At 39.8% G+C, this 18,263-nt stretch overlaps 1 protein-coding gene and 1 long non-coding RNA gene across 2 annotated transcripts in view; one reads left to right on the top strand and one right to left on the bottom strand.

Moving 5' to 3' along the window:
- Nucleotides 1-18,263, bottom strand: part of ankmy2a (ankyrin repeat and MYND domain containing 2a) — a 101,393-nt gene that overhangs the window by 57,928 nt on the left and 25,202 nt on the right. Inside the window, exons 3-5 of the mRNA XM_042107526.1 lie at nucleotides 16,602-16,740; nucleotides 4,868-4,966; nucleotides 2,655-2,815 (exon numbers count right to left, since the gene is read on the bottom strand). Of these exons, the coding sequence (XP_041963460.1) occupies nucleotides 2,655-2,815; nucleotides 4,868-4,966; nucleotides 16,602-16,740 (399 nt within the window). The remainder of the gene's footprint in view (nucleotides 1-2,654; nucleotides 2,816-4,867; nucleotides 4,967-16,601; nucleotides 16,741-18,263) is intronic.
- LOC121720989 lies at nucleotides 12,214-15,282 on the top strand. The gene is made up of 4 exons (XR_006034704.1): nucleotides 12,214-12,289; nucleotides 12,641-12,779; nucleotides 13,089-13,139; nucleotides 15,086-15,282. It is a non-coding gene; the product is annotated as an uncharacterized LOC121720989 (long non-coding RNA).

The raw sequence follows: 18,263 nt of genomic DNA, 5'->3' as shown, positions 1-18,263 counted from the left end.
AGATGACGTCTGTGTTGTGCACCTGTGGTTACTCACGGTAATTGGGTCACATGGTGTTAGTGGCGGCAAGAATCATAATATCACCTGCTCACTTGCTGCTCAAGTGTTTTGTGAATGAACAGAGAGGGGGTGATGGGGGGAAGCCTTACGTTTTGCTGACTGCATTTGATATATTAAGCTGTTGAATGGAATTATTGCTGTTGTGGACTACATGAAACTTGTGGATTTTACTTCTGGATTTATTGACGTTTATGAATTGATAGACATTGAACTGTGTTTGATATTCTCAAGATGCCGATTTTACTACAATAAAGGAACTTAACTTTCTTGGAAGCCATACTGGAAATTATTGGACAGCGCGTCGGGCAAGTTAGTCTCCCCTACTCAGCCTCTCGGCAACCAAAGCTTTGAGTCGCCCACAATATCTTTTGCATTTCTTATTCAAACAATGTCAAAGATGGCACTGCACTCACTTGTATCTTAGGAAGACACCTAGCGTGCTGTATTTTGCACACTGGCGCATGTCGTAAAACACGATTTCCACCCGCGCAAAGTTTAATTCGGTATTTTGCACGTTTATTTTTTAAACAATGTGCCCAGGGGTGTGGCAATTAACAACCTAGGGAATGGCCTGGCGCATTGTCTAAAAATCGCTATTGTACACCTGGTCAGAAGTCTATGGTGAGTTGTTTATGTTATTTTAAAAGCGCAGTATATTTTCATATATATACACACATATATAGTCATATTGGCAGGTGCACCCACCATCCTTCTATCATTCATGAACACACACCAGCGCACATCCATGCAAAACATTACAAATTGCACAATTACAATGGGAAACATAATTAGAACTAGATGTACCGCAGAGCGGTACAAAATATGACCGCCGCCCAGTCCAGCAAATTTTTTCCACAAAAATAAATCACGCTGAAAGGCCTATATGATTCTAACTGTCTCACTAAATTGCATTATCCACACTCAATTGTCACTGGTATCTGCTAGACAACAAGTACCAAAACATGATTAGTTCATAGATTTCACATGTAAAATTCATTTTATACAACCCCACCCCCATCTAGGTCAAAAATTGGTCATCCTAGGCCCTACGGTTCTCAAGATATTCACAGAAAACTGTGCCTGCCCTACCCTCCTTTCGGGGGGTCCAGTCCAGCGGGGGGGCTACAGATCAAAAACGATGGTTCCATGCTATCCATGTGGGGTTACATGCCCACCTAGTTTTGTGTACCCCGGTCTTTCAGTGTCCCAGGAATCCTTGTTGGTGTACAGTCACTAAATGTACACATAAATTATCTTATTGTAAGGCCCCCCATGAACGAAAGTTCACAAAACTTGGCATGCATTCGGAAGGTGTCATAATGATCCTACACTTTCTGTAGTTTTTGCTTTTTGCTTTTTAATTTTTAACTAGGTGGCGCTATACATGAAATGAGTGGTTATGGAATGGGTTGATATGGCCCCTTGAGATCAACATACAAAAAAAATATGGTCCTCCTAAACCCTACGGTTCTCGAGATATTCACAGAAAACTGTGTCTGCCCTACCCTCCTTTCGGGGGGTCCAGTCCAGCGGGGGGGCTACAGATCAAAACGAAAAACGATGGTTCCATGCTATCCATGTGGGGTATATGCCCACCAAGTTTCGTGTACCCCGGTCTTTCAGTGTCCCGGGAATCCTTGACGGAAATTTGGACATGCGAAAAAGAAAAAAGAAAAAAGAATCTGACTAAACCTATATATGATGGCTTCGCTGCGCGGCGGTCATAATAAAGATATTACTAAATACTGTACATCTCATGATGAGTAGTTATTCACCATCATTTGCAAATTGGTAATGACGGTTAAAAGTGATTAGGGGAGAGGCGAGAGACACGTATGGAGCACAGCTGAAGACGCACTGTCACGAGATGTAAGCAACTCCTCTGCAGGATAAATGTTGTTTTGTTCAGTCATTTGAGCAATATTTGGGTAAGTGTTGCTTTTTTCAGCCTGTTTTCGATGGTAACCCATTGTCAGTCAATAGTGAAAGTAACTGCATATAACTGTCTTGTCGTTGACGGACACCTTCGTGAAGTTAGTTTCACTTTGCCAATGAGTTCAAATAATAGACGAGTGCAAATGTGTGAAGGCTATGCTAGGTTTTAGTAAAGCATGGTTTAGTGGAATGACTACTCCATACGGTCTCGCAAGCAGCCTCCTTCAAATGCGCCGTTGAATGCCAAAATACCGATGCATTTATTTGACATATCGCGCTTTGCGCCGTTAAAGGGAATGACAGATGTCATTCTCATTGGTTTAAATGATGTTATGCCCCAAACACACCCATATGACTGATTAAAAAACCTAGGAACACCTTGTTGCGCCATGCGCTCGACGTTTGATAACAAAACCCCTCCCAATGTGGACTGGACATCCTACTAAATTTGAATAAGCTTTTGACGAGTGACGATCCACTTTAGAATGTCATGATGGGGCCCAGCAAGTTTGAAATCAGTCAGATGAACGGTTCGAGACATATGCAAATAACAAACACACACAGACAGACGTTCCTTTCATTAATAGATAGATTATGATATTATGCATGATCAACCTAATAAACCTTTCTTTCAGTTACCATGGGCTCTTCTTAGTTACCTTAACAGGGTTTAGATTGGTGCTCATAATGATCTTATGGAGGGGGCCAGCTAGTTTTGGGGGTAGCTTGGGCTCCTTCTCTAAACCTTGTGGTTTGGTGTAATAATCCAGTCTTGCACGAGAAAAGAAGTTATTGATGACCGTGACACAGTCATGTTGTCCTACAAGGGATGACAGAACAAAAATAAAAGAAAGTGAGGAGTAAGAGATGTTCAACAGCTAGATTATTTGTTGTTATGTCTTGAAGAGTACTACGTATATTCAAAGAGTTTTACACATTTTCAAAATGAGCTAGAAATAGCAACAGAATTATGGAGTAAAACTTGTTCCACTTCAAACTAAATCTGAACATTTTGAGCAACTAGTGCAGTGCCCGTTCAAACATAGAAAACCCGTAGCCCAATTACATGCCCACAGGTAGATCGAAATGACATAAGCCTAACAGCTGTTTTGAATTAAGGCTATGTTTAATGTTACGATTATTGAATAACTTCCTGATACTGAAGGTAAACCATTTTGTGGAATGATGCATCATCGTTTGAGAAATTTGCAACAATGTAACTCAATCTCTGATAGTCTATAAGTGACATCACGCTGTCTGCCACTCATTGTCTGTAGCTGATCAACATGACATTCTAAAGCAGGGGTCTTCAACCTTTTTCCACCCAAGGACCCCTTGGCTGAGAGACACTGAGCACGGACCCCTGCCAAAAATGTAGTCATCACTACTCAAATTCTGATTTGAACACAACTTGTGCGGTTCTCTAAACACATGCCATTGTTTACACTTTAGTTGAGGGGCCACAAACATGATGAACTCATGAGTAATAAACCTGACATTCATGTAATCATGATGATCATGCTTAAGAAATCATAAATCATAATGATGGACCCACCGTACCTAATGCTTTAGTTGATGTGTTGTTCATGCATGAGGTCATTAATGAGAGACTATGAAGTCATGTAAATTCCTGATGATTCATAAGATATAAATGAATGAAGTAAGGCATAAATCATGAATTAATTCATGCATGAATTCATGATAATTAATGTACCCTTATCGTAAAGTGTAGATTAAATATCGTCATTAATGAGAGACTATGAAGTCATGTAAATTCCTGATGATTCATAAGATATAAATGAATGAAGTAAGGCATAAATCATGAATTAATTCATGCATGAATTCATGATAATTAATGTACCCTTATCGTAAAGTGTAGATTAAATATCGTCGTAAAGTAAATATTTTGAAATTTAACTCATTTGCTCGGATTGGTAATTATCCTCACTGAAAATGTCCCTCTTTGTACTTTGCACAGTTGAACAGACGTGAAAAATATTTACTGTATTTAACTACTCCAACATCCTAATCACTACAATACACACAGTCAGAGACTTTCTAATGAGACACAGCACTCAAAGAATCCACCATAGAAATGCATGGGTTAGTTTGTAACACCAATATGGCAGTGGTCTCTACACATATCCCACCCCTTCTTGTATGCCTCCACATTCACTTGAATAGGAAAATAGCTGTCTGATAACTGCCCAGTGTGGGTCGCCGAGTGGGGGACTTGTCTAAAAGGACAGCATCATCTGTGGCAGAAAAAGAGGAGGTTAGGGACACCGTTTTGGAGATCTCCAAAAAGATTTACTGTCTACTGTTGCACTTCCTCAATTACCAGATGTTGTGTCTCAGTCGACTGAAATTTAATTTCCCATCCTTAAACTGTAAGAACTGAATGTGGAAGTGCATGGAGTGAATTTTTCAGTGAGGATAATTTAATCAGAGCAAATGAGTTCAATTTAAAAATATTATATTCAATTTCAAGTTGACTGGAATTCAGTTCCAAATAAATTAATTACATTTCAAAATAAAGTATTCAAATTTGTTTTTTCAATACAATTGCTCAAATTCAGCAATTCAAATGAATATTTTGTACTTTCAGATTCAGTTTGAAGTGGAGCAAATTTTATTCCACACAGAAGAAGAAATAACAACTATGACATAAAACACAAAAACACTCTGTATTGCCTGCTTGCTGTCCTGCAAGCCAAACAGTGCAGTTCCTTGTGAAGGCCCTGGGATTTTGTTCCCTTTCTGGCCAAAAATGGCTTTTTAGAAAGTAAAGGTTGCTGTCCTTGTCCTTAACTGATTAAAGTCCTCTTATTATATCTACCTAAAGATCAAGTGATCAATTCAACTTCCATACCAACAAAAGCAGCCATTTGCGCTGCTGTCCTCCCCACAGAATTCACCACATCTGTCTCAGCCCCAGCATCCAGCATCATCCAGGTGATATCGGTTTTACCTGCATTAAAGCATGAGTCATAAATAGTTAATTAAAGCATACTATGGCAGAGTTGTACATGGTTATTATGCAGGCTATAGTTTCAGATAAGAATTTAGATAGTCATTTATGAGAATGATGCGCACACACACACACAGGCAATCATCAAATATTGAACTACAGGTATCTGGTAATTTGTACACTTAACTGATACCACTCTAGTCATTTATGAAATCTGTAAGGAAAACAAAACTTGTAGGCTGCTAGTTTCAGAACCATATCCAGTGGCACGGCTCTGACAAACTCTCATGTGTGCAGGGGAAATGTGTAGTAGGCTAATGATAATTAATTTTACTGTAAGGTAATTAGTGTTGCACGGTGTATCGATACTAGAAAGGTATCACGATGCCTTCTCGCAAAAAAACAATACCATTTGACGTTTTTAGAATCGATACTTTATTAAAATAATAACGTTCTGTGTTTGTGTGGACTGCTCCCACTCTCCAGGCTCCTTGCACGCATCTAGGAAAATGGGCGTGTCAAGCAGGCAGCTCTGAGCGAGTAAATGTGTAGCCAACGTCAACATAGTTCTTTCCGACAGTCCTCGGCTTATGGATAAAACAAAAGGTGAAGTGAATCGCGGATAGTGAAGGCAAGCCATCAGGTACACAGAGGCCCGTTTGTCATTCAAAAGCAGTAGGCTACGCATAGAACTTGGCTAAGCAACTCGCAGACCCAATATCCCAACATTTTTAAAGCGTTCAAAAAACAACAGGTTAACAAATAGGCAATAGAAAACACCACTACATGATTAGTGCCAAGTTAATCTCTTCAGTTTTAGTCTAGCCTAACTGAAACGAGTATGGTTTTCTGGGATAAAGCGAACGTTCCTTCATCAATGAATTTTAACGAGACATAACGACTGATCAGTGTGCTAACGTGATGAAAGCGCAATGTTTACGCTAGTATAACATTATCATAACTTGCAAACGATCTGTTTAACCCTTAGAACCCTAAGCTGTTTTTAGGGCATTTTCACTACCTTTATTCATAAGGATTTATTCTGGTCATTGTAAGTGCCACACACACATATTATATATTGTTTTTTTCAGCAGAGTCTAGGCCATCATTTCATGTATTAGTACTAGCATTGATTTTATTTTGATTTTGAAAGAATTAAAACATAAAAAGCTTATTATAAAAATTCTTATATTTCGAAATGTATCTCACCACAGCAAGCTCATAGCTCTACATGCATTTCATGTGTGTGTAGGGCAGACTGTCCTGAAACAGGCAATATAATTGCCATGTTGGAGGGATACTCTGGGGCTGAGCAATTTACAGAAATATGTGGTGTGTGATTTACAGAAATAAATGCCATTTTTTTATTTAGTGATTTAAATGACCTTTCTGCGCTCCATATCTGTGACACAAACTGATCTGACCTGATTTGACCCGAGGTTGCGTGTTAGCCAGCGTGTCTATGGTGTATGCACTCATAATGATTCTCAACTTTTTACTGGATTGCCATGAACAAAGTAAAGGCAAAAAAGCTGTTTCTTTGTTAAACAAATTGGGATGCAATGTGAGCCTTGAATTGGATGCCATGCAGGAATTTGCTAGGATCTCAAAACCGGATTATGAACATATTTTGCTATAGAGAAACACACGATAGCGTTGGATTATGCTTTGCCACAAAAACAGACAAAAACGTGGGGTAAGTCCAGCAATATGAAGTTATTATTTTGCTGTCACTTCGTTTGGCGGTACGTACGGGTCCGCGAGTAATTCAAACGAGAGTAATGGGTGTGCAGCGTTGGTTTGTGTTATTATTGCGTTATTATTTTGCAGTCACTTCGTCTGTTTTTATAAGCCAGAAGGATCGATATACATGGTACCAATTGATAGCCCTGTGTCTCCTCTTTCATCTGATATGCTTGCCATATCTATGCGATCACGGGTTCGCGAGTAATTCAAACGAGAGTAATGGGTGCACAGGTGAACGCAGAGAAGTATAGACTGTAAATATGTTGCAATTTGATTTAATTTCATTATTTTTTTTTATTTTTATACTTGATCGTACAGACAAGTGTGTGGTCTCTTTGGAAAGCCCCACTTCTGCTCTGTCATGCAATAAAGGTTTCATCTCGCTGCGATGAACAGATCCGGAGCAATTTAACAGAGAAGAAAGGGTGTGTTTTTTGACGCACTTTGCGTCAATCGGGTTCTAAGGGTTAATATTCGGTTTGTAGGCTACTACTGGTAATGTTTGTCATGGCATCTAGACTGCAATTTGTTCAATAATTATTGCCCAGATGTAGGATAGCTACCCGAAATGCGCTAATTAAAGCCCACAGCATATAATACCACTGAAGCGTGTTGAGTCCTAATAATAATAGCGGCTTATTGTTACGTGGTAGCAAATAATGTTATCAAAGAAATAGACATAATGTACACAGATATATTGTAACAGGTAATGGTGTAGGCCTATCTGACGAAGAAGGTTGGAATGTCGTACTTGTACACACTTGTGGGAGCAAAGAAGACTATCTTCACCTTTTCCCCTTTGCAACTGTCAAAGAAATCTCATAAACACGGGAAGGCCTAGGATAACCTACATCAGATAGCCTAAAGATTAGGCCACTCTGCATAGTATTCAGTGATTTGCATGCAGTAATTTCAACACTGACCTTGATCTAGCCTATTTTGGTTATTTTAAGGTACTTTATTGCCAAAACACAACACAATGTAAATGAACTATAACAAACAATAAAGGACTTATTCACACACAAATTACTATTTTACTGACTATAAAAAATAATAATTATGTAGGAAGTTTAGAACCCAGAATTAACCTGCACACTACAAAAGTGCACCAAATTCAACACAAATGACTCATTACACATTTGGAGGAGGTCTGCTCATTTCTTTTCCAGATATTTTAGGATTTCGCCGCGGTATCGTTTCAGTATCGAGCATCAAGATATTTATGGCAGGTATCGTATCGAAGTCATAATTTTAGTATTGTGACAACACTAAAGGTAATAACCCCAGATCTCAAAAGCCCTCAAAAACAAAATATCATTAAAATGTGTTTTTGAAGATCACATGGAAGATCTAACGTTCAGTTTCAGTGAGCAAATAGCCATGTTGAGAGAAACTAGAGGAGCGTTCAAATTTGGCAGAGACAGGAGAGAAATTGCGCATAACAGCTTATTATACGGCTCTTCACAATGCTAGTAGAACGCTCCATTGACTTGAATGGGATTTCCCAAAGTTCTAGCGGTAAATAAATTCATGTAATTAACGCTGCAAACATATAATTACCGCTGTCAATGGCAACGGGTTTTGTGCTTCTGATACGTCTTTCATATCACTACGCAAGGACTGGAACTTCATTCAAACGTGAAAGCAGACGGTTGATCAGCTGTGTTCTAAAGAATGTTTGATTCAAGTTCAGCAGTCCCTTCAGGGCGGAACAAGACCCCTCCGCTGCGCGTCGGGGTCCGGTTCGCGCTGTCGGGACTTATTTTCCAAGTAATGACCGGCGTTCTATACACGGTGAGTACGGACCCAGACCAGGTCTCCCGGCAGGAGCTGTGCACCTCTCCTGTGGGTATTGTAATACCTGGCTTGTCTGGACTGACACGCCTCAACTCTCTTTTAGATTTGATCATTCATTTGCTTTTGTCTCTCCAGAAGTGTGTATGGTGACTGTTGTGGCGTAGGAGGTGAACTAATGAGTCTCTCCAGTGAGCCCTTCAGGGTCCTTCCGAGCGCCAGCTCGGCAGATGTTCGGCCCGTCAGAGACCAACTCCCGTGGGACACCAAAGCGGCTGAAGATTTAATCTTTCAAGATGGACACAATGCGATGTGCCTTGCCATCTTTTAAAGGAAACATCTCCACCCATTTGGTGAAATAATCCACCAGGACGAGAAGGAAGGTGTTGCCTTTTTTGCTGCGGGGAAAGGGCCCCATGAGGTCCATCCCCATCTTTTCCCAAGGGTCCTCCACTGGAGTAGGCTGCATGAGGCCAGCCGGCTTCTGATTTTCAGCCTTGTAGACTTGGCAGATGGTACAGACCTTGACGTGATTCCAAACGTCTTTGCGAATGGATAGCCACCAGGCTACCTCAAGGATCCTCTGGAGTGTTTTCAGCCTGCCCAGATGCCCACTCAGAGAATGATCATGGAAGTAGGCCAGAAAGACAGGCACAAGAGACTTTGGGACGACCAGCTGATATTTGTCCCCCCCTTCCTTCACAGGAGACCGTCGATACAGGAGGCCTTGCAACTTTGTGAAGCCTATCCTGTCCGGCCTACTAAGGGTGTCTGCCTCTTTGGCTAGGTCTGTGACCTCTGATTCCTCTTCTTGTGCCTTTCCTATTTCAGTCAGGGAAGAGGGCAGATCGGAGAAACACAGACTGCAGCTGAAGAGGGAGGAGTAACAGCTCGGGACAGGGCATCAGGAACGATGTTATGGAGGCCTTTCCTGTACTGGAATTTGAATTTAAACTGTTGGAGTCGCAGGATCCAGCGAGTCAGGCGAGAGGAGGTTTTCGGACAATTGAAGGCCCAGGTCAAGGCAGCATGGTCTGTGTGTATGGTGAACTCCACCCCCTCAAGGTAGTGCCTCCACTTCTCAACAGCCCAGACGACTGCAAGACATTCCTTTTCAGAGGTGGAGTAATTGCACTCTGCACCACGCAACCCCCTGGATGCGTAGGCAATCACCATCTCCCCTTCAGCTGTTCTCTGCACCAGCCCAGCCCCCAAACCCTCGAGTGTCCTTTGGAGTAGGTAAGACTGTTTTTAGTGGCAGGCTAGCACATACCGTTGACTTGCGCTAGCCTAGCACCTGTGAACTCTGCAATTAGAACGACTGGATGAAACGTGTTGAAAACGGTCTCCACTGATAAATATCACACTTGCTTACTTGGAAATGAGGTCCTATATCCAAAATCCTGAACCACCCCTTTAAGAGTCTGTGTTGAGATAGGCCTACTTCTATCGCCTACTCTGGTAGAGTTGCACATACAATGCAAGATTTTTAGCCTATTTATTTATGGACAACGTGGGACAAGGCGGGAGGTGTGTGTTTTAGTTATCGAATGTTCTATCGAACATATTTTTTTATTGATATCGATTACATGTCTATTGCGATACATATCGCTTCGTTTCATCGGCCAGCCCTACTTGTGAGGTCTACTGTCATCATCCAGTAGGAACGGCGGAAGTGCCCTTGAGCAAGGCACCTAACCCCTCACTGCACCCCGAGCGCCGCTGTAGCAGGCAGCTCACTGCGTCAGGATTAGTGTGTGCTTCACCTCACTGTGTGCTGAGTGTGTTTCACTAATTCACGGATTGGGATAAATGCAGAGACCAAATTTCCCTCACGGGATCAAAAGAGTACATATACTTATACTTATAACTGAAAAGATGAACTTGGCACTAATCATGTAGTGGTGTTTTCTAGCCTATTCGTCAACCTGTCGTTCTTTGAACTCTTCAAAAAATGTTGGCAAGTTCTATGCATAGCCTACTGCTTTTGAATGACTTTGAAACATATTTTACAAACGGGCCTCTGTGTACCTGATGGCTTGCCTTCACTATCCGCGGTGTATCCGAAATAGTTCCAGATTTCACTTAACCTTTTGTTTTATCCACAAGCCGAGTACTGTCTGCAAAGAACTATGTTGACGTTGGCTGCGCACTCACTCACTCAGAGATGCCTGCTTGACACGCCCACTTGCCTAGATGCGTGCAAGGAGCATGGAGAGTGGGAGCAGTTCACACAGACACAGAACGTTATTTTAATAAAGTATCGATTCTAAAAACATAGGAAATCGTAGGCATCGTGATAACTTTATAGATATCGATAGTCACATTCATTGAGTCAAGCCACTCTTGAACAAGAGACAGTGTCAGAAGCGTCTCGCCTGGGCTAAAGACAAAAAGGACTGGATTGCTGCTGAGTAGTCCAAAGTTATGTTCTCTGATGAAAGTAAATTTTGCATTTCCTTTGGAAATCAAAGTCCCAGAGTCTGGAGGAAGAGAGGAGATCCCCATACAGAAAAATCAAGGGAAAAAATATATTCACATATATGCAGCTACATCCAGCTTATATTTAAATAGATGGCTACAATATATTTAATACATATATAGTACAAGAATGTATATATGCAAGTATATGTGGGACCCAGCAATGTAACATATGTGGATATTGTACATGAACATGTATGGTGAATATATTCAATTAACTTATTTGCACCATGATTTGCACACAGGCAGTAATGGGTGGGCTTTACAAAAAACCTTCAACTTCAAAATACGTCACTACCAACGTACTCTAAGGTCGTTGGAATAACGGTTAAAATGTTTGCAGCTTTTCACTACATAAGCATAACTAACAGCTACTAGTCCAAATGTAAAACGTTTGCTCTGGTTAAGTGGATTGGCGGGGAGTATGAGAGCAAAACCAGTATTTTGCAGACTGACCTAACGTTAATGAGGAAGACTTTTGCAACAGCTCTGGATGGGACAACATCTTGCTAGAAACTAACGTTATGTGGTGGAGGGAAGGAAGGCTCTTGGCCGGTTTTCGAGGCCATGGTGGTCAAAATTGCTGGTAAGTAGATCTTCATTGTATGCTGAATTGCTTTCATATAACATTTGCAGAAGTTAGTGTCCGTATTAATAATGGTATTATTGGTGGAAGCTGGAAGCTAACCTTTGCTACTTTCTGTAACATTAACGTTAGCATAAATTAGCCAGCGCTAGCTTTATTTTTTGCAAGACAGAAAATGTAACGGTTAACATTACTAGCCTAAGGTGTAGACATTCTATGCACTGTGGTTTAGCTAGCTAGATGCTATTGTTGCATCATGGACAACACTTAGAGCTAACATTAGCTTTTTTTTTTAGATAGGATGTTATGTGGTATGTGCTGGAGAGTATTAGAGTGGACGTGTAGACATTGAAGACACAAGTACTGTGCTTAATTTCATGGAAATGGCATTGTAAGTAATGTGTTTTGTGCACTATCAAACTACTTTGTCATGCTTTGTGCACTGACATTCTTGCAAAACCATTCATACCCATGCTAAATTATGGAAATGTAAAAGTTGAATTGTATTGAAAAGGACCATGTATGGTCATGTAGTATATTTGAGCACTGAAACCCCTTTTTTTACCTTTTAGAGAGGGAGGCAACACTTGAAAGCTACATCAAGGACATCGGAGGAAGGACCAGAAGACCTGAGAGCAAGACGACCCAAGCCTAACCCGCAGTATGCTTCACTGACAAATGTTGATGTTGATGCTTCATCATCACATAGACCAAAGGTAATCAAAATGAATGTTTACTTATGAATATAACTTTTTTGTTAAAGGCCTATTTTCGAATGCAGAACATAACCTTTTGTTTCTGAGAATTTTATACATTTGTTTGAGTAGTTTTGATCTTTTGAATGACAAGAAATTAGCTTCAGGCTACTGGGGACACAAAGTGAACTGAAATACCTTTCTAACCATATCTTTCCATGATGGTTGGTACAGCTTCCCTACAGTCTCAGATAGCAGTCTCGGATGGGAGACACTTCATGAGTGGGAATATCCCAGGACATTACATATTACACGAGTATACCCTTCACCAACGCCACTCTCATTCATGCTGTATATTCTGTTCACTTGCAGGTTTCAGAGAAGGCTGGTAGAGCTCTCTATGAGTGTGAGCTGTGGGAGATAACCAAGAACTGACAACCACCTAAAGAAGAGGTGGCGATAATAGCTCTCCAAGAGGAGGTTGTGAGTCTGAAGGCTTTTATTCAACAAGGTTTGTAGAGTGTTTTCATACAGATGTGAAATTTTACATTAAAATTTACATGTTTAACTTTAATGTAATAGCAGCTTCTTGATTGTACAAGTTTAGTAAAAAATTGAGGATGAAACTAACTTTTCCTTTCAGTGTTTATCTGTGTGCTTCTCTCTTCTGTGTATATGATATATTAGTTGTGTTGTCTCATTTAAAAGTGTAAGGCTGTCTGTGTGAACTGCTTCACATTTTCGCCTCACCATCATAGATCTTTTCTGTGTTAGTAAACTGTAACTATTTGAGGTCCTAATTGATTGTGCTATTTTTTAGGAGGCACTTAGAGGGAATGCCTGGACCCTGAGAGGACTAAGACGATAATTGGTGAGTTTATTTTATTTGTATGTCTTTCTCTCCAACTCACTTTGTATTTATCTCCAATTATCGTGATAACACAACAGTGTTTCTGCACTTTAGCATCTGTATTTGTGTCACTAATATTTTGCATGTTCTATTTGTATTAGTGCTGTAAACGATTAAAATTTTTAATCACGATTAATCACTGAATTCCTATAGTTAATCACGATTAATCACATATTTTATCATATTATTAAAATTCTATTATTTTGCATTTCTGAACTTTCCAGGAGTCCATATTAACAATAAAGCAATTATTGTTTATCTTGATTGGGATTCAAATGAAAGCAAAGCAAGTTACTTTATTAACTGAACTTTAAGACATAGGTCTATTTGATTATTTCAAGCAGGCAGACCTGAGTCAACACATATTCTTCAGAAATATAGCTGATATAAACTGAAATAAATGCTACTGCAGAAGTGCATGCACAAAATGTAGGCCTACACACATTATAAAGGGCATAACAAACAGAAAATATTATATTCATTATCTTTGAGTTCAGTTGAAAATAAGGAACTTTTCAACATGAGTGCATTGCCATTTTATAGGCCTACAGTCTATGGTGCACTGTCACTTGCCACACACATCAACGCCGAAGTTTTTAACAGGCAAACACTGGATGAACAATAGATTTTATGGAGCAGCGACCAAATAACTGAATCGTGATTTACACGGCTGCAAAGTGTGATGCTGGTGTGCAGGGTTGTATTGAAAAGAATGGAATCTAATGTAAATGAATGTCGAAAGCAGAGTGCATCGCAAATAGTAGCAGCCAAAGAGGAATGTTGATAACAGAACAAGTGACGGTGAAAAAATCTTTGGCGGCACACAACTAATGCGTCAGCCTAGGCTACTACTCTTTGGCCGGCTTGTTAGTCCAACCAAGTGTGTGCAGCATGCCTTTATGTAGCCTACTAACGGCGCATCATCATAAAGATACATTTGATCTGCATCACGCCCCATTTTAGCGGAAAACACATTAACATTATACCATTGAAAGACAGCTAGTAATCACACGTTGACGTTACATCTAGTTATTAATTCACAGGACATTCAATCATTTTACTAACATGCCAGTTATAAAGAATTGTGTTTATGTAACTTACTCATGTCAAAACGATGTACATTACCAACCTTATTCGTTTGCAATACCCCATGTATTATACAAATGTAGCATGTACACTTACCATAATATCTCATGCAAAACGTTAGCTTGCCAAACCAGAGGCGGCAGACTCTACGGAATATTGTGGCGACTTTGCTAGCTAGCTAACTGTGGAACTTCAGTATAACATAGCCAATTATCTCACCTAGTTGTAGGAAATAGGCTACGTTCATATTACAAGTGATAGAATGAATGTGTGACTTATGTTTAGTTGATGTTATGACATGTAAAGTTAAGCTTGCTGAACTTAATTAGTCAGCCACGGGCAGTTTGACTGTGCCTATCGATACATTCGTGACACTCCTGTTAGTAAACTGGAGAGAGCAAAACATAGGAACATGGTCACATTAATCCCATAAACACACCTTATTTTGTGCCTTTTATTCATGTTTGTTTCAAGATTTAGTAAATTTACTATAAGCATGTTTCGCTCTCCACTTTGATGCAGCATAGATTTCCATTATATCAGTCATCTTCCCCCTAAAAGGGGGCGTGTATGCAGCACATACGTTCTCGTCAGTGCGTATTGTTTAGTTTCCGGTCTGGCTAGATCGGTGTGGTGTTGTAGTTGTTCTAACGTTACTAGTTGTTGCAACAGCATGTGAAAAAACTACAAAGTTTGTTACACCAAAATGAACGTTAATCTCACGATAAAAAAATTGACGCCGTTAAAATAGGTTTCCGTTAACGCCGCTAATAACGCGTTTAACTGACAGCACTAATTTGTATATGTTCTGTCTTATTCAGAGGCCACCCTGAAGCAGTTCCCAGGCCAGACACTCACTCCAGATTGCTGGGCCAGGCAATAAATGCCAAAGTGACAGAACTGAGGTTCCATAACAAAAACAAAGATTTTCAATAAAATAGAATAAAAGATAACAGAAGTGTTGTGTGTTTCTTCCTCTTTATACTGATACTATGGTTGATTTTAAGTAAACACAATAGTGAAATATTTATTGATCAGTGCGGAAAATATCAAACCATAGTAGAATATTAACTATATTAGAGAAATATATGTCTGAAATATATATATCATGTGATCAGAATCTTCATCAAGGGTCATGTGATCATGCTTCTTAGTGTCATATATTTCAATATATTTAATTATATGCATAAAATATAAGAAAGTGGCCAATATTGAATATTTACTTATATTTTGAAATATATTGATACATACATGGAAATATATGTATTTAACATAGATGTAAATATATTTATTTAACATAGATGTGCTTATACTGGAATATGTTCAAGCTGCATATGTGAATATATAATTTTTCTGTATGGGGAGGCACAGAATCAATGTTGCTTGAAGTCCAGTGTAAAGTTTCCACAGTCAGTCAACGCAGCTGTCTACTAGGAAGTTTTAGAGCACTTCATGCTTCCTGCTGCTGACCAACTTTATGGAGATGCAGATTTCATTTTCCAACAGGACTTGGCACCTGCACACAGTGCCAAAGCTACCAGTACCTGGTTTAAGGACCATGGTATCCCTGTTCTTAATTGGCCAGCAAACCAACCCAATTATCAATTACCAAACCCCTGGGGATCAATAAAGTATCTATCTATCTATCTATCTATCTATCTATCTATTTATCTATCTATCTATCTATCTAAACTCGCCTGACCTTAACCCCATAGAAAATCTATGGGGTATTGTGAAGAGGAAGATGCGATACGCCAGACCCAACAATGCAGAAGAGCTAAAGGCCACTATCTGAGCAACCTGGGCTCTCATAACACCTGAGCAGTGCCACAGACTGATCGACTCCATGCCACGCCGCATTGCTGCAGCAATTCAGGCAAAAGGAGCCCCAACTAAGTCTTGAGTGCTGTACATGCTCATACTTTTCAGTTGGCCAACATTTCTAAAAAAACTTTTTTTTATTGGTCTTAAGTAATATTCTAATTTTCTGAGATACTGAATTTGGGATTTTCATTAGTTGTGAGTTATACTAATCCAAATTAAAATAAATAAATATATCAGTCTGTGTGTAATGAATGAATATAATATACAAGTTTCACTTTTTGAATGGAATTACTGACATAAATATACTTTTTGATGATATTCAAATTATATGACCAGCACCTGAGGCTTTGTTAACAAATGCTTAGGCCCTGTTAATGCCGACCCTAAGCGGTTAGCCTTAGTATGATCTAAGTATGTGTTGAAGAAATAAGAAGGATATAAGAAAGAAAGAAAGAAAGAAAGAAAGAAAGAAAGACAGAAAAAAGTGTAGTGTCAAATAACAGCAATACACACCTGAGAGGCCAGCAAACATGAGGGCAGTATAACCATGTTCATGCTCATTGCAGTTGACGTCAGCTCCATGCTGCAAAAGCAGTTTACACATGTCTGCTTTGCCTTTATAGGCAGCATGCATAAGGGGGGTCATTCCATACTGAAAAAAAAGAAGAAAAAATGTGAATGTATGTAATCTCTCACATGGCTTAAGTGCATTAACCAAAGGGGTCATCACCCTATAAAATCTGATAGGGAAACAAAAATCAGCACAATCAACCCGTTAAAAATACACAACAAAAATCAGCAACATCTATACAATACGTTACATTTAAATCCATCTGTGTACCAGAACTGACCCGTCCTAATGACGTCACAGATCTTCATTTGATTTACGCCTGGGGAGCAGGTTTCACAGCGCTGCCAATGTAGGGCATTTACTATAACTACTAAACAGTGCACTGCACTAAATAGTGCAGATGAAGCAATTCATAAACAGAAATATGCCACAATTGGAGACCCACACACAATTCCCAATTCAGTTTTAAATACCCGCTGGCGACATTATAAATGATCTAGTTTTTTCTCCCAAACCTTTATAGACCATGAAAGCCCTTACGAAAAATAGCTATAGGAATCTAATAGTATTTTGGGACATACATATTATGTTCTTATTGACCCCTTCACGGTCCACGTCACAGAAAAGGTGTGCGCATGTCGGGGTCAGAAAACTTTCCATCCCATTGAATTGTGTGTGTGTGAATTGACTGAAACATCAAGGAAACACCAAGAAAAATGCTGCAGACATAACGGAACAGTTCGCTTGAAGGATCTGTAGCCTAGCCGCTGCTAGCTTTGGATGCAATTTCGTCTTTGGGAACAGCCCCTCACGTCGACTCATCCAGGCACTTGGGTACATATTTTGTTTATGCCTGTCATGTTCAATAACGTGGTTGTGTAGCCTGAGAAACAGTAGCACTATTTAGGAATGAGTATACGTTAGTCCAGCCAGAAAATACTCTTACGGCTTCTACACACAGTTGTGTTCCATCAACGCATGCCAGTGGGTGTTCCCGACGGTAGCTATGCAAATGACTTGAAGTATAACCGTAATTTGATTGGTTGGTTCTCAACGCGAGCGACGGGAGAAATGCGACCCACAATTCAGTTCGGCAACGGATGACGTGAGCCCATGTAAAGTGAATGGGATGCGTCTCCAGCACTGCAACGCACGCAACTGTGTGTAGGAGCCGCTTTAATGGTCATGCGTGTATCAAGACATGGTATCTTACTTGAGATCTAGGATGTCGATCACCTTGCACCAGGTTATTTAAAATACTCAATGAAGCAAACTTGGATTTAATCGCAGGTGTAAGCCTATCGCTATTAGACTTTGAAGCCTATCGCTATTAGCATATGCTATTTTTTGACTCCCAAAATGGCGGCGTTAATATCTCTATTCTGGTTGTTATGGGAACAATAAGGAATAGTGACATAGGTCGGAATCCTCAATTGCCCATCTTAATGGTTCAAAGTTTGCATATGCTCCATAAAATGGATTATGTATGAAATCGTCATACATTTTCATATGCAATTTAAATGCAACATACTGTGAGCTGTCTAATATTGTTCATGTTAATGACTTTGGAAAAAATATGCTTCTAGCTGCTGCACTAATGTAGA

This window comes from Alosa sapidissima, chromosome 10, assembly GCF_018492685.1.
Source record: "Alosa sapidissima isolate fAloSap1 chromosome 10, fAloSap1.pri, whole genome shotgun sequence".
NCBI classification, from domain to species: Eukaryota; Metazoa; Chordata; class Actinopteri; order Clupeiformes; family Clupeidae; genus Alosa; species Alosa sapidissima.
Note: the sequence above shows the minus strand (reverse complement) of the source record. Positions and strands in the feature narration are given on the sequence as shown.